Below are 17,595 nucleotides of genomic sequence, written 5' to 3' on the forward strand. Positions count from 1 at the left end.
AGTTATTTGAGGTGTGTGTGTGTGTGTGTATGTGTGTGTTGGTAAGGACAAAATGCGAAGGATAAAAAAAATATTACTTGACAATTCCAACCTTATGGGGAATTTGTCAAAAACAAAAGTTATTAAAAGTTTTTATTTAAAGGGCAAAAAAGGTTTCTTCTTGGTTAGTGAGGTTAATATAAGGATTAGAGCAGAGATTCACAAACGTTTTAGACAATTCTAGACATTTTTCTGGGACTTAAATCCATATCCAGTGAATGTTTCAGCATAGGTTCGTGTTTGTTTTCTTGATTAGTGCTGTGTGTCAATGTTGCTTTAAATTCTTGAAATGTTTAAATGTAAAGGCTTGTTAATATTTCAAAATAGTACCAAGCAAATTTTGTCAATGTAGTTTGAATAAAACTAGAAGATGAGACTGAATTTCTCCTACAACCTTCTTAGTGTATCAAACCCCACAAAACCTGATGTGTGTTTAATTGTAAAAAACTATTTTTTTTTTCTTTTTTTTACCATCACTGTGGACATTGTTTTTTGTATTTATATTGTACTGTATAATAGCAGTCAAATATTTTTAATGAATTAATTTCTTATATTTTATTCTAAAATAAAAAATAATGTTTCATTTTATTTTAAATATATAATATTTAATGAATTAATTAAGCATTATCACAGAACAGAATGATACAGGACGACAATTAAATAAGAAAACTTAAATCTTTGAGATGTTTACTTTGAGAACTATTTCTTCTCAGACGTGTGATTTATTAAGCCTAGGTACACTCTAATATAGGGTATAGCTGTTCAGCTTAGAGATAAAATACTCAGAGGTAGTGCTAGTCTTAACTGTAAAATGCCTTTTTAGTAGCTATAGATAGTATAAAAATAAAGCCATTTCTAACATCCATCCATCCATTTTCAATACCTGCTTTATTCCTAATTAGGGTCAAGGGTAAAGGGTCTGCTGGAGCCAGTCCATCACAGGGCCACACATATAGACAGACAACCACACACACTCACACTCACTCCTATAGAATTTAGAATGACCTAATATACATGTTTTTGGACTGTGGGAGGAAACCGGAGTACCCAGAGTAAACCCATGCATGCAAAGAGAACATGCAAACTCCACACAGAAAGGCCCTTGCCTGTACGAACCCAGGATTCAAACCCAGGACCTTCTTGCTGTGAGGCAACAGTACTAACCACTAAGCCACCATGCTGCCCGCCATTTCTAACATTTAACACTTAATTCCCTAATCATTTAACAAACGTTTCTTATTTCATTTATACTAATTCGTTGGGTAGAGTGTCAGATGTAAGAGGTATTTTAGGAAAATCTATATAATTAGTATTAGTAAAGCCTTAATTACTCATACATACTAGTTAGAAAGTGAAGTCTCGGTGCTAAAGCTCGCAACACCACAAGAGCAGACTGGTCTGATTTCCAGTGTATTTTCTGAAGGATACTTTACATTAACTGTACCAAATGAAGTGGTAACACTGATCTCATATCCTCTTTCCAATATAAGTTGGTCTGTTTATAAAATAACAAACCAGTGTACTTTATTTTGTTTCTATTTTTTTTATTCACATTCTGATACCTTTACTTATGGGATATATTTTATTGTATATCCAAAGCTACACAAAATCTACACAGCCAAAAGTATATGAAGACCTGACCATCATACCCATGTTGTTCTCTAAACTTGGATGCACACAATTGTATATGATGTCTTTGTATGCTGTAACATTACAATTTTCCTTCACTAAGAGGACTTAAACATGTTACAGCAAGACAATGCCTCTCTGTACAAAGTTATAATGACACGGTTTGCCGAAATTCTTGTTGAAGAACCTGTAAAGGGGCGTCCTGACTTCAACCCCACTGAACACCTTTGGGATGGATTGGAACACTGCACCTCAGACTTCCTCACCTGACATCAGCCCAAACTCACGAATGCTCTTATGGCTGAATGAGGGAATCCCCACGGCCACACTGCAAAATCTAGTGGAAAGCTTCCCAGAAGATGTGAATTAAGAAGGAAGAGTATTAACTAAATGAGGAATGGGATGTTCCACAGACACCTATGGGAATGATGGTGAGGTGTCCACAAACTTTTGGCCATATAGTGTGTTTGGATCTAGATGTTGAACTAATCTAAAAGCATTTATCCACTCTTCACTCTCTAATTCACTATCACTGTTCAGATTAACATCAGCAATCTGAAACCTAACCTTGCACAAGCTATACTGCTCCCTCTCAGTTTCTACACACACACACACACACACACACACACAACACAACACAACACAACACAAACACACACACCTCTTACTATCCTTCTAAGAATACTGACATATTTATTAAGGCAGCTAATAAAAGCTAAGCTTATACCTAAATCTTACCCTTAATTTAACCTCAATAACCAAAAGGAAAATCTGATGTTTTTTTCCAAACACATTACTACCCATAAAGAAAAAGAGACAGAAAGAAGTGTTCATACTTACATTTTGTTTGTGGCAGAAGTTAACAGCTTGTAGCGTTTGCCAGGTGATGCTTTTAACCAGAGGCTCTGGAACTCTGTGGAGGATAAAAAAAATCTACTGAATAACCAGCAGCACAACACATTCATACATAATCTCCATTATTATTATTTTGAGAAAACCGTTAAAGGCTTTAGAACAATTAGAAATATATATATATATATATATATATATATATATATATATATAAATATAGGCGGTCATCCTATAGCACACTTTTACATACCATCTCATTGTTCTGTGTCTATGACCTGGCACTAATGTGCCAGTGTGTGTATGAGAGATATAATGTAAATGCCCTATAGCACTACTCTAAGCTGAGGTAGGTTTTGTTGTTCTTACCTCACATCTCTTAGAGGTCTTTTATTTCCTTTAGCCAGGCAGTACAAATCATATCTAATGTACCTTGATTTAACTGATCTTTATAAGCATTTTGTAAGTATTTCTGTTCGGACTTAAGCATGTTGCAGGAATGCTTTTCATTTTAATTCAGCTATGAGGCTATAAACACATTATTAGGCTGCATGTAAATGTAGCTATTATCTCTGCTCCCTCTCCCTTTTTCTCCTTTGTCCTAATCCACTCTCCTGTGTGTTACGACCTTGTAGCAAATAACCTTGTGTTTGTTTTTCACAGACAATAAATATGCTTTAATAACCACTGCAAAGGAAGCTTCAAGGAAACATTATAAGTCTGTCCTCATGGAATATTTATGCATATGTAATGTGCCATAATGTGCCATAGTTATAACAACCACATTTTTGGGACCCGATCTGACCACCTGGCTCCAAAAATTCTGGGACGAGTTTTGGCATGGCAAGCACCACTCACATGGTCCTACAATCTCATCATGGCCTGGGTTCCATTCCCAGGCAGGGCGCTAACCCAGCCACTGAAGAGTTAACTCTCAGAGCCGGTCCCAACCCTGGTTAAATGGAAGGGTTGCATCAGGAAGGATATGTGGCGTAAAACCTGTGCCAAATCGAACAATGTCGGACCAAATGATCCACTGTGGCCCCGAACAGGAGGCAGCCAAAAGAACAACAATAACAAATATGCTGATTCTACTTATTATTATTATTATTATTATTATTATTATTATTATTGAATAGAAATAGAATAGAAATACCAATGATTTTCCAATCTCTCCAAACTGTCTATTTTCTGTAATCATGTGCTGCCTTGCCTCAGATTTCTGTTCTGGGCTGACAGGAGTGGAACCTGATGTGGGTTTAGGCTGTTGTAGTCCATCCACCTCAAGGTTCAACTAGTTGAGTGTTCTGGGTAGCTTTTTCTGCTCGTTGTGGTTGTTAAGAATGTTTAACTGAGTTATCCTAGCATTTTCATCAGCTCATAACCAGTCTGGCCAATCACACGTGGTCTCTTCTCATCAACAAGGCATTTCCTCCAGCAGAACTGCTGCACATGTGATGTGTTTTGTTTTTCTCACCATACTTTGTAAACTCCAGAGACTGTTGAGTGTGAAAATCTCAGGAGATCAGCAGCTTCTGACATAATCAAACCGTTCTGTCTGGCACCAACAACAAGTGTACCAGTCCAATGGCAGGAAGTTAAAGGGGTTCTACAGTACCTCTGTTCATTTACTACACATGAAACATTCAATGTTATAAAGCTATTATATTATTATTTGTTAAAGCTTGAACCCTTTCATTACAGTATTATATGATATATAAAAGTTTATTAATTGGTACTGAGGTGCATATATATATATATATATATATATATATATATATATATATATATATATATATATGTATAAACATGTTAAGCAAGAACGTTTGTTTATCATGTTTCCTCTACTCTAGAGCACTGGGACACGAAGAAACCTGGATGCAGTTGTCCTCTAAAGCACTCTGGGTAATGATTGCTGTAAACATTCCACTACAAACATGTCTAGACACCCCAGCAACACAGAAACAATATGGCCGTTTGTGTGACAAAGGGAAAAAGGCCCACAAACAGTTTTAAAAGCAACTTGTTTGTCTGTACATGAATGAGTGAGAGGAATTGTACACCCAGAAGCCAGTTTATGAGGTACACCTTCCTCTTATCTAAACTCCTTGGCCTTTTATCAGGTAAACGTACTATGTACATAGATACATCCATCACAGGAATACTTCTAGAAAGATATGACTTGTTTATAGGGGATCATTCTCAGCACAGCTCTGATGCTGACAGTGTAGTGCCGTTAAACACTATTCATACCCAAAGGCCACTTTATTAGACACACACGGCATGTTTAGTAAATCTGCCAGGTGCATAGTTAGACGCTATACCTTGTCTTTTTCCATTCAGAGCTTGTATTCATCCTAAACTATTGTTGTCAGATTCTAACCACAAGAGTGCTGAATATTTTTCTGGCACACTTTTCTCATCCCAGCAGTGACACTGAGTTGTTTAAAAACTGCAGCTACACTGAGGCACCTGATACACTTCTACCAAAGAAGTCAATGTCACTGCTGTAATAGGACAATACACAAACAACATCTAATCACGGATGGTCTATTTATACCTACAGTGATTAAATGACCAGTGCTTGTGGATTATCTATTAAACTGGAGCGTACATGTGTGAGGAACTCACCCTCGGGGATATCTGTCCAGCTCATTGAGCACCGTATGATCACAGTACTCAAAGACTAGATGCAGTTTTCTCTTCCTCCTGAAGACCTCAATCAGGTTGACCAGGTTACAGTGCTTCAGTTGCTGTAGACACACACACACACACACACACACAATGTTTACTGTGGGAATTTCTGTTAACTTTTGCAGGATTGTTTTCTATGTGTAAGTGGACAGAGGGACAGAGACAAGCTGCTGCATGTCTTATCTGCCAGGCATCGTAAAATTCACCAAGCCGACACACAACATCTCCACTGGCAACAAGTCACCATCCAGAAACCTATTTAAAGCAGCCTGCGATTTACAATCCAGCCATTAAACAGTTAAACCAGTGTACATGCACTCACACACACACACACCACACACACACACCACACACACCACACACACAAACACAGGCCCAACTAGCTCAAAATTAAAATCCATACATCCTTGTATCCAAAATGTAGCTCTGTGGTATTATGTACCTGTCGGGGCACATCAGCTTAACATTATATATAGATTTTAAAAGTATATGCTGAATTTATATCATTAAAAGGACTATACAAATAAAATTGAATTGAATTGAATATTGCACTGCATTGTGAGATTTTTAGGAGAATTTTTCATTATAACTGGCTATAAAAATAGAAAAATCCCCATCATATGGTTTGAACAATGTCTCCAGGAGAGGGAGTTCATCTATCTATCTATCTGTCATAACACTATCTGTGTTATCTGTCAAGCCATGGAGTCAAAAACAAGTAAGAAAGCACAGTCACTTTAAAAATCAGCACTGCCATCAACACCAAAGACGGCACTGGTGAAGGGTAAGCTTTGTACGTGGAACGCAACACATCACAATAACACACCACCACAAGCTGTCCTTTGATTTGGAGAAGTTTATAATCCACCCGGATCAGACCCCTATCACACAACATCCACACTGAGAGCTCGTAAATGCAAAGCAAGTGTAGAGATTAACGATTGTAGGTCACTGACCCTCAGTCCCCCTTTGCTAATGCTATATAGGCTACTCTTTTGGTGCACATGAAAAGCCTCTTGCTCTTACCCTTCCCCCTTTTCTTCCCTTCCCACACACTAACCAAAAAAAGATCAGCACATGAGAGCATCTGTAAACCAGACCTATTCGCTCTAGTTTCCAAAACAACATACCCACAGAAAATAAAAGCCAAAACTAACATTACTGTATACTTGATGTCCAATAATACACAGACACAAGATGTAAGTATATAAATGCTGAGGTGTTTTTTTTAATAAGACATGATTTCATGGAGTCTTTGTAGCCATGAATAATATAGATTTAGAGCAACAACAAACTAGCTGCTATCTTTTAGTGCCATCTTTAATATACGGAAACACAGAGAACGTTACTTCATCTGACTTTGAATTCAAGCCACAGGAAATGGAGAATACAGATAACTGATAACTGCAACAAACCAAACCACATACTAGTTACCGTAACAGCTATGCCAAAAATAACCAGCTAACCAATCCACTGGCAATTTCCAAAAGCCCATTGTGACCTCAGTATTATTCCCCCAGACAGAGCTATATAATACTAAAGTCACGACACGCTAGCATTCCATACACTACATAACAATGCCACCAAATCACAGGGTCCAATTACAAAACGCCACATTACCTGACTTCCCTGTATGCCCTGTGTCAAAACATGTCACAATAGTACGGCGAGGCTTGCAACTGTCTTAAATAGTAAAAAAAGGGTCTTATCATGACCAGTGCCAAAGAAAGAACACATTACCTAAAGGACTTTATGAGAGATGGCCCTTTAACTGATTGTGTTGATGGCACAAATAACATAATCAGCTCCCTTCAGGATGGAAAAGGAAGCGATTATGGTTGAAAAGTCAAGTCAAGAAGCTTTTATTGTCATTTCAACCACATATAGCTGACGCAGTACATAGTGAAATGAGACAACGTTTCTCCAGCTGCTACATAAAACAACATAACAACAAGGAGCTACAAAACAGAAACAACACAGAGCTGGGGACAGAAAGTTTGTCCTAGCTACATAATTCAGCTTCAACAAAAATGAGGGTGCCTATCATTGTAAATGGTAATTAATATTTTTTAATTAATTATTGATTAATTATTTAAAAACTTAAAGGACATTTACTGAATTTTAAAATATTTTCAATTATTATTACGTTTTCAGAATTATAAGCCAAACTGACAGGACACTTAAATGAGTCTAATCCTAACCTTATTTACAAAATATAAATAATATAAAGTATAATATCAGATTATATCCAACTGCAAATGTTAGCACTTTTCTGCTTAGTGTCCTTTTCTGTGCAATTTCAGGATCAGTAATCTCCAACAGTCCCAGTAAGTTAACATAATGCTGAATATTATGCCGAATATTTGAATAAGAAGTTTTTGTACAGATAAGGATGATGAAGTAGTTCGGGATTGTTTCCTTCTCTAGAATAAAGTCACCAAATCGCACTTTTCCGGGTCATTGCAACAGAACCATCAAAGATACAATACTCTGCACTTTTAGCATGTATCTAAAAGTGTAATTACATAATTGGGTGTACCTGTAAAAAGAAATAAAAGTACCTTGCACCTTTAACGCTTTATTATAAAACCTAATTAAACATACACAACATGCAAAGATACCCATACAAAAGATGTACACATGATGGCACCCCAACAGCAAGGAACTGCCCAGTTTGGTACCTTTATTTCTAAGCATGTTCTTTATGTGTAAAAAGTTTTAGATTAAAAAAAAAACCTTTTGAGGAATAGTCTTAATTTCTTCTGGTGCCACAAGGAACTAAAGAATTATTTCTTATTTTTAATTATTATTTCTGATAAGATAGAAATCTCAGTGGTTCAAATACCATTCAATATTCATTCACTGAGGAGGCACAAGAATAAGTTCTCTTTTTTGTGATTTCTCCATCATGTGCACACAGATGATGCATTTTAACACTGTGACCTGTTTTATTCTGCTTTATTTCTTTCTTTTTCTTTACCTTGAGCATCCGGATCTCCCTGAGAGCAATTCTTTTAATCACCGGGTCATCCTCTGACTCCACAAACTTTTTAATGGCGACGATTTGTCCCGTGTCTTTATTTCTACACTTGAACACGACTCCGTACGAGCCTTCTCCGATCTTTGCAATCTTCTCATACTTCTCCATGCTGTGAAGCCAAGTGGAATCCCAGAGAAGTCTGGTGCAGCAGCTCCCACATGCACTGCTTAACCTGGAAAAACATTAACCTCACTCAATTACAGCTCTACATGCATGACTACGTTTATTTTGGAATTAGTTATTAAAAAAAAAAAAATCCCAGCTTATGTACTGCTATAATAAATAATAATAATAATAATAATAATAATAATAATAATAATAATAATAATAATAGCAACGATAATTTTATTTTGATTTCATTTTAATTTAATAATAATGTTTGATTTATTTATTTTTATTTTATCAATAATAAAAACAATAACGATAAGAACAGTAATCATAATAATAATTACTTCATTTTGATTTCACTGTAACTTAATACAAATAATAACAATAAAGTTTTATTTTGATTTAATTGTCATTTAATACTACTACTACTAATAATAATAATACTATTTTGATTTAATTTTAATTTAATAATAAAAATAACAATAAAAATAATAGTAATAATAAAAATAATGTAATAATAATAAATATTATTTTAAGTATTATTATTATTATTAATAATAATAATAATAATATTATCATTGTTGTTAGCTGTTATGTAAGCATCGCCTCTTAATGGGAAAACATCAGCTAACCATTACGCAACGTCTCTTGCGAACGCGATCTTCTTCAGTTTGTAACTAAAAAACCTTCAGTGTTTCACTGAAACAGCTTTAACCTCGCAGTCTACTCTACTTTACTTACACAAAACTCAGCTTTATCGAGCAGATCGCACTGCAACCAAGTTGCTGACCACTGGAGGATAGTACCAAGTGTCCGTGTTGCGCTGTAAATGTGTTATAAGTGAACAAGTGCTATTAATGATATACAACTGAGAGATTTAACACAAGCACCGGTTCAGGAAATAAACAGGAATAATAACAGTGTTATGGTCGCTTACCGTGTTGCGCTTCTCTCCAAACTGCGCCTTGCAGGTGTTGTTCAGAGCTCGTGTGTGCGCGCGCGCGCGCGCGTGTGTGTGTGTTTGGCCCGTGGGAGTGTGTAGGGGTGTGTGAGGTGGCTTGAAGGAGCTGGGCATTTACATGCGCCTCGGTCCCCATAGGAACAGCGCACAGGCTCCACCTTCTCACAGCGGAGTGAATGTGCAGAGCAACACCACACAACCCGAGCACTTTATCACACATTAACACAGAGGAGCAGTGAACAAATCTAAAACAGCACTAAAGCTCTTTTCACACACTGACAGATTTTACAATCAAATCAGGAAGCACTGACAACCTTCATGGAAAGAAAAAACACACAGCTGAATGATTGTCCTGGTAAATTGTCCAGTGGAGAGAATAACAGGGCTAGCAGAGTCTCTGCAGGGTTTGAAGCCACTTCAAGAGGAATGATTATTTTCACAGGTCTTTCAGTACAGTTTAGTAACTGGGATGACCATTACTTTCATTTATGTGCTGGATTTGATATTCTGATATGCAGCCCTGACCGAATCTTAACCTATATAATCAAAGGTAACAGGTTGTAGGTCCACAATGTTTGGTGTTTCGGAATTCCACAAAACGTCTGAACCATTAGACATAAAACAGAGCCGAAGCATCAGACACACACCACTATGTTTTACAGTGGGTACAGCAGCTTTTGTGCCCTCTACCAAATGGTGTGGATTTTCCCCCCCCCAAATATAAAAATGCTGGTCAAAACAGTTTGTCACATTATGGTGACTTGTAAAGGACAATGAAAGTATCATTTTCTTCATATATGTATGAAGTACTTTGGGATCATCCATCTATCTATCCATCTATCTAGGCCCAGTGTATTGAAAGTTGCACAAAAATTCTAGTTGGCTTCCACATTTGCACTGCCACACTCATCACAGTAACTGAAACTTTAAAAGCAGCGAACTGAACTTGAAATTCTGTAAAACTCGCAAGCACACCTCCACTGACGTATAAACTAGACGTCATGCCTCATGTTTTAATTATACTGGAATTACATGGGCTTTGACCACGAAGAAAGATTAGCTGTTAATTAGCTGATTAGTTGGCTCAGGTGTGGTACAGAGAAAGAACAAAACATGCTGGACAGGGGGACTCCAGCGTTACTCCACGGCTTTACACAACAGGTTTCAAAATACAAGTAGAGAAAACCCACTCAGCTGTGTAGTGCTGCAGCCCCACAGGAGACGAGTGTGAAAACAGTCAGTTATCTCTAGTGAAAGACAAATCATGAGGAAGAGCACAAACAGATCACACATGCATTCAGTGGTTCAGTGGCTGACAAATCTGCTTCACAGGTCTATATTTATTATAGGGTGCCAACCATCACATACACACATCTCTGTCAAAGAACAGATGACTTTGGTTTGTTCTGTAATCAGTTTAATTAACAAAACCAAAGACAATACCTTGTTAACCATCTTTTTTTATTACAAAAAAAGCATACATTAGAACTGAAGCCATGGAAATACTCCGCAAGTCATAAAAACCTAGCATCTCCCATATTTTGTCATTCTTAAATACAAAAATTAATGTACAAAAGTGCTTACATGGTGCAAATATTGAATAAAAGTTACAATAAAAAGAATACCATTTTACATATAACTGCGTTCTAAAATGTAACCAAGAAGGAGAGATTTATTATTTTATTACAAAGCAGTAAAATAAAAAATAATGCAGCTGTGTGGAGTCCTGCTCTATTAAGGAAGTGAGCTTTTGCTGGTGTGTTTCTGGAAATTTAAACTACAACATGACCACAGCTCAATAATTTACACTTTAAATAGCCAACGGCAAATATGTCCTTGCTTCCTTGTTTGCGTTTTCACTCACTCCATGCCTACTAAATACTCCCAAAAGGTCCCAAAAGATCTAAAAATCTAAGTCTGGTTTGAGGATATGTTAGTTGCATACTGATTAGTCACACAGGAGAGCCTGTTTCTCAAAGAATTTAATAAAGCACGCCTGATAGTCCCCTTACAAAGGCACTCTACTGTACAATTTCTGCAACCTTGGTCTTGCTGTTTGGTTAATATTTCTTCAGACTTTTCAGATGTTAAGTACATTTGCTGGAATCATGATGCTACTGTTGATCTGATTCTAAATTAGCCATTAGCCAGTGACAAAGGCAGAAAGACACGCGGCATGGACCAGCTTGAAGGTCCATCCACGGTATTATGAAGGCACAATCTAAAGCCTTTGCTCACTTTGTCTTCAAACCTTTACTTAAACAAGCAGCACACTGCGAGAGAAGTTGAATTCACTGCCAGACAGCGCTGAATCCACAATGCCAGAGCAGTGACTAGGTGAGAGAGCAGTATCAGCAAGAATCAGTCTAGTAACTGTTCTCATGGCCTGCCAGGATGTAAAGGTTGCTGAGAGCCGTCGGGTTATCAGTGGGTCTGCTCTCCAAAACCACCACCCTAAAAACACAACACACATTACACCTCAGGGAGAGAAACAAAGAACGGAGGATAGAGAAACACAAAAGAGCACTGAAGTTGCAAATCGTTGCATTTAATTAGGAAAAAATACAAAATACAGAGAGGATAGAAGAGAAAAAAAAAAAAAAAAAAGACAGTATGACACAAGACTGGTTGTGTCCTCAGCAGAAGGAGAGATGAGAGGGGGAGGCAGCGGGCACAGGGCATCAGATGAAATTACAGCACACAGACACACCAGCCTGGCACTGCCCGTGTCACAGTGAATAAAACATAGAGTATAGGCAGAAAGGTGTGTGTGCGAGTTCATAAGTGTCTGAAGTATGTAAGGACCAGCGTTTATGAGACCAAATTAAAATCAAATTCAGTGAGAAGAAAAAGTACTAACAGAACGATCTGTCCCATCATCTGGCCTGGCTGCTGTGTACAACATAAGGACCTGTTAAGGTACAGGCTGTGACAGCAGAGCTCATCTCCTCCCCAAGACAGAGGCCGAGCCTGGGGGCCTGAGGCCAATGCACCTGTTTCACAATGAATGAGTGCAACCTCTGAGTCATAGGGGAGAATGTGTGTGCGTAACAGACACCGTCTCCTCCCATACTGTACTCTTACAATGACGTTCTTCTTCCAGAAAGTCAGGCTGTTTGGGCTTGATACAACTGACAATTCTGTTTCTTCTCACAAACTTCAAAACATAATTTTAACGCACTGAATGTGCAGCGGTCCAGCAACATGGACCAGAATATTAAAACAGCAGCTTGTAGGAAAAAAAAGCCACGAATAACAGACTGTTCTGAGAGCACATGGTCTTGCCCAGTATTTGTAGGGTGCTCCTAAAAAGTCACAGGGGAATATAAATACATCATACATGAATATATTTATCAACCTATTCTGGAAAATTCTCCCATTTATGAAACCCATAGGTGAACACATCCATTTCATTTTACACTGCACATGCTCACATCCACACCCACAAATCCCAGTGTGTCTCTCGTCATAGAAACTGAAGCAGTAAGGGAAAAATCACTGGCTCTCTGAGGATGGAAGGAGATGAACTACTAATATACTATATAATAATAGTATGTTTCCAGGTAAAGCGGAAATAAGAGAGAAACGTGAGACGGAACACCAGGAACACTGAGTGAATGGTTGGATGATTGAACGACAGATGAACAGAGAAAGAGAAGCACATATGAGAAAGAAACAGGGAAGAAAATTAGTTAGACTCCCACCTGTCTGATCCGAGTAGACGAAACACTCTGCTCGGGTCACAAATCTCCTGTGTTACCTATAGGCAAGTAAGAGATGTATTAATGAACAGCCTGTAGTTTTTAAGAACTATATAAACTAAGACCAAAATTATTTGGACATGTGACCATCATACACATACTGTTCTTCTACAAACTGTAGCCATGATGTTGAATGAACACAACTGTATAAGATGTCTTTTTATGCTCTAACATTACAATTTCCCTTCACTGGAACTGAGGGGCCTAATCATGTTATAGCAAAACCATACCAAAGTGAGGTCTATAAAACATGGTTAGCCAAAATTCATGTGGAAGAACTCAAGGGATCTTCATCTGACCTCAACCTCACTGAACACTTTTGGGATGAATTGGAACACTGCACCCCAGACCTCCTCACCTGATATCAGCCTGAACTCACTATTGCTCATACAGCTGAATGAGCAAATTCAAAACAGCCACACTTTAAAATCTAGTGGAAAGCTCTCTCAGAAGAGTGGAGGCTACTGTAACGGCAAAGGGGACAAAATCTGGAATGGAATGCACATATGGGTATGACCATCAGGTGTACATATGGTGAACAATGAAAACAATTACTCATATTTTGTACACATATATTGTCTAATCAAAAAGCAATTACTGGTTTAGTTGGGAACAACAGAAACTTTGTTTAGTCTGCTGTCCACTGTTGGATGAGATAACTCTTGTTTCTTAAAGACAGACAGACAGACCGACCAAACGAACAGGTTGGTGTAGTTAACATCTTTAAGAGTTACATAGAAATTTACTCGAGTGGTCTGATCTCTAAAAGATCTGACATTCTTGCTGGGTTTGAGTGTGGAATATCGTCAGACACTGGTATACATGTGTACACAGTCCTGAATGAAGCATAGTTTCCCCCCCATCATGTATTTTGCTTAAAAACTTCATATTTAATAGTACAATGTAAGGAAAGCCGACACCAGTCAAAGTCCTATAGTGACAAACAGCCAAGTGCAGCACTCCACCATGCAAGCACAGCCAATTACACCAGGTGACAGTGCCGGTGTAACACCTGTCAGGTTTATGCTATAGCCTGCTATTCTCTCCCCTTCTTACACATACACATGCAGTCAAGTGCACAGACTGGAACCCTGAGGGTGGCGATGGCCTTTCAGTACGGTCATACAAGACAAAAACAGCTGAATTATTTAATCGTTCTCTTTGAGCAGCTGCTACTTTCTGATTGGACATCAATTTTACATTACCTTTCACAATGTCTTCTAGAAAACACAGACTTTCATATTCACTCACACACTCACTGAATCACACACACACACGGTATTAGTTTTCATAAAGAGTGGTTCACCTTCTGGTGATCTTTGATCTTTTATTGTTCGAATGATGCTGATCAGGTGAACATGACAGCGAGCAGGACGACAATACTGAAACCGCCATCCAGCTAACCGAAGCCACAGAACCAAACACACCATCATAACAGAAGCTACTAAGACAATTTAAAAAAAATAATCGACTCCTAATGGCTTTTTGGAGTTCATGTCAAGTTTATGTGGCAGTTTAATAGTAACCAGTTATAATGACGCATCAACCACTGTACAAGAACTACAGCTTGTATTTTTGAAAATCTGTTCAGCAGTAGTCATGGTTTCATTTCACAGATGGACAGGGCAGCAGATGGCTGACAAATTGTGCATGGCAACAGACGGTCTACTGATAGATATACCTGATAACATGCAATGAGCATCAATATAGGGTTTGTTTTCTTTATAAATTGGGAATTTGGCTTATATCAAACTAAACTGTTACAAAAACCTCAGTGCATAATTAACTGAGGAAAAAAAATCTCCTGCCTAGCTTTTTTATTCTTGCTAGCAAAGAATGCAAATTTCAAGTGTTATTGTGGAATAATTGAGAGACCTAACTACACACACTTTGCATACCCTAAATATTTACCCAAAGGGAGACAGATCCTTACAAGGATACAAAATTTCTCTGGCTCCAGCATGACAGCTTAATTATAAGAAGAGCTTAATAGATGTACAGCTTAAGAGAGGTTGAATTAGGTGAAGTGTAATAATAATCTAACACAGGATTTAACTAACAGATAGCAACACATTAAGCTTGAAGGAGAGGGAAAAACATACCTCATTAGATTTGAAGCTCTTCCCCTGCATGCCATGTTTCCAGAAAGCCAAGACACTGTCCTGAAGACACACTGCACCCCAGACAAACAACTATTACAACCACATTTATGACTATGTTAATAAACAATACAGATGGTGAGATAACACACTGACCCACTGAGCCGATACAGAAGTCAAAGCTGAGTTCAGAAGACAGTTTCTTGTTAGATTTAAGCCTTCCTTGCAGGTTCACTATCTTCAGATTTTCTGTAGGTGGACACACAAAAATATAGATTGACATATATGCATTTTTTTTCCTGATCATCTTAAAAGATCTCCTACTTACTGTCGAGGCACACAAGCACTGTGTCTCTCTCCAGCTGAGTAACATGAATTGCATCGACCTGATTCGCCGCTAGAGTCAGAAAAAGAGATTCATACTGTGAATGCATATTCGTAAGGACTTAGTACAAATTAACCGAAAAATGTGTGGGATGAAGTTCATGAAGGTCACTGAATTTTATTATATGTATGTATGTAATTAATATATGTATGTAGTTTTGGGATTGAAACTTCTATGCTGATGTAGAAATAAAAGGTCTGAACCAATATGCATGTTATCTATGGCATATTTTTCTTTATTCCTTGAGTGTGTATATACACATACAAACACACAGGATTTTATGACAATTATTATTGATCTGAAAGCATACTAAACAATTCAACTCTTAATAAATGCAACAGGTATGAAATTGTGGGTGTGAGTAGGAGTGACTGGGTACCTGAGCCGATCTCAGTGAACCAGGACGAACAGGAGTTGAGGTTGATGGTTTCAAAACGAACAACCTGGCTGGGCTCAGTGCCCTGACTGACTGCTACACACACAAGAGGGTACTCCTGCTCTGGTACCACCAACAGTTCGAACACACGCAGAGGATTCGGCAAGGGGAAATCAAAGTGCTGCAGCAGAGAGGATGGAGACATGAGCCTCGGTGTTCATAAACATGGGGTTAAAAGAAATAATATCCGTTTGTTACTGACCTTTATAAGCATGAATCTCTGCATAGGTTCATACCACTGTAACAGGACAATGCCATACTGCAGCGCTCCACACAGGTACTTAAAGCCAGTGTACGGATTACGCACTGAGAGACACAGAAAAAAGGGGGGATGTAATCGATGTTGCATACGTACTACAGCTATAATAATCATGCACAAGCTTTCAGAATACAGACGCTCTGAAATAAGTCGGCTATCTATCTGGCTATGCCTACTAACAGAAGCAAGCACTACAGAAAGACGTGTTGCTCACCGATGCAGCACTTGTGACAGCCCTTTGTATCAGGAATTTTGGTGGTCAGGGCAAATCTCCTGTTGGCAAAACAAGACAAAATGGGAAGCTTAATTAACTTTCATTATGACAATCTAAACTGCAACAACATGGACATCATTTAAGCTCTGTCAAATGCCTTTAATTCTTGATAATGAATTTGACTACTAATGAGCCAATAATTTTATACTGCAATCAAAAGAGCAAACATTAGTAGGATGAAACTACTAATTACTAACTGGGTTTGTATCAAACCACAAAAAATAAAAGCTGTGCAACTATATTAAGCAAAGAAAATCACCTGGAAGCAATACGTAGCAAATAGGTGTGGTCATGTTTTGCTATATAGATAGATTTGAAATTTCTTATACTACCTAAAATGCTTCTAAGGCCATATGCCATTATCCTGACTTCTTCAAAATTCACCCAGCTAGTTAGTTGAATCCTAAGTGGCTTCTTATCCACTACATATGATTACAAAGTGTGTAACATAACTGTCTGAAACCTGCATACTGCACTGTAGCACAGAAAAAAATGACTTTTGATAAATTATTTACAAGCTACTATTATATTTTCAGATATAAATGAGATTGTAAGCCTTCCAGTATGGTCCAAAAACTTACATAAGTTCTAAACCTACACCAAAGAGGCACTTAAGGACATGATGCTTAATGTCACCATCAGTGGCTCCACCACTGTCAGCAACAGTATACAAGTTTCCAGATATTCAACTGTAGAAGAGTTCACATATCAATGTATGGGAGCTATATCACATTAGGAGAAAGCTGAGTATCATGTCAGGAAATGGGTAGGTGTTTGTATGTGCTGTGTTTGTGTGACTAGGTGGTACTATACAAAGCTGAAGTCATAGGTGAGGAAGGTAACATTGGGTTCAATTAAGGTAGTTGTAAGTTGAGCTTACAGTAGCTATGGGTTCAACCCAAGGCTACGTGAACACTTCTCCACCAAAGAGAGCAGCTCGGCAACAAATGTTATCCCAGGTTTAACGTGAAAGTGGTCCTAAACTAAACTTAAAATGATTTTCAAATGAAACTAGGGATATCTGATTTGATGTTGCACGGCTCTGACATTTCCCCTGATAG

The 17,595-nt window shown here is 37.9% G+C and overlaps 2 protein-coding genes across 5 annotated transcripts in view; both read right to left on the reverse strand.

The window, feature by feature from the left end:
- Positions 1–9,451, reverse strand: part of cdkl1 (cyclin dependent kinase like 1 (CDC2 related kinase)) — a 13,492-nt gene extending 4,041 nt beyond the window's left edge. Inside the window, exons 1-5 of one of the 2 annotated variants that reach the window (XM_058385587.1) lie at positions 9,297–9,451; positions 9,101–9,182; positions 8,192–8,423; positions 5,149–5,270; positions 2,509–2,581 (exon numbers count right to left, since the gene is read on the reverse strand). In XM_058385587.1, coding sequence (XP_058241570.1) covers positions 2,509–2,581; positions 5,149–5,270; positions 8,192–8,359 — 363 coding nt within the window. In that variant the 5' untranslated portion in view covers positions 8,360–8,423; positions 9,101–9,182; positions 9,297–9,451. The remainder of the gene's footprint in view (positions 1–2,508; positions 2,582–5,148; positions 5,271–8,191; positions 8,424–9,100; positions 9,183–9,296) is intronic. The other variant, XM_058385588.1, reaches the window with a different exon arrangement.
- A 1,311-nt stretch (positions 9,452–10,762) lies between these two features.
- map4k5 (mitogen-activated protein kinase kinase kinase kinase 5) overlaps positions 10,763–17,595 on the reverse strand; it is a 35,196-nt gene continuing 28,363 nt past the window's right edge. For all 3 annotated transcript variants that reach the window (XM_058385583.1, XM_058385584.1, XM_058385585.1), the window contains exons 26-33: positions 16,475–16,533; positions 16,204–16,307; positions 15,945–16,122; positions 15,509–15,577; positions 15,337–15,429; positions 15,184–15,254; positions 13,025–13,080; positions 10,763–11,774 (exon numbers count right to left, since the gene is read on the reverse strand). In XM_058385583.1, coding sequence (XP_058241566.1) covers positions 11,687–11,774; positions 13,025–13,080; positions 15,184–15,254; positions 15,337–15,429; positions 15,509–15,577; positions 15,945–16,122; positions 16,204–16,307; positions 16,475–16,533 — 718 coding nt within the window. In that variant the 3' untranslated portion in view covers positions 10,763–11,686. The remainder of the gene's footprint in view (positions 11,775–13,024; positions 13,081–15,183; positions 15,255–15,336; positions 15,430–15,508; positions 15,578–15,944; positions 16,123–16,203; positions 16,308–16,474; positions 16,534–17,595) is intronic.

Source organism: Hemibagrus wyckioides, linkage group LG03 (assembly GCF_019097595.1).
Source record: "Hemibagrus wyckioides isolate EC202008001 linkage group LG03, SWU_Hwy_1.0, whole genome shotgun sequence".
NCBI classification, from domain to species: Eukaryota; Metazoa; Chordata; class Actinopteri; order Siluriformes; family Bagridae; genus Hemibagrus; species Hemibagrus wyckioides.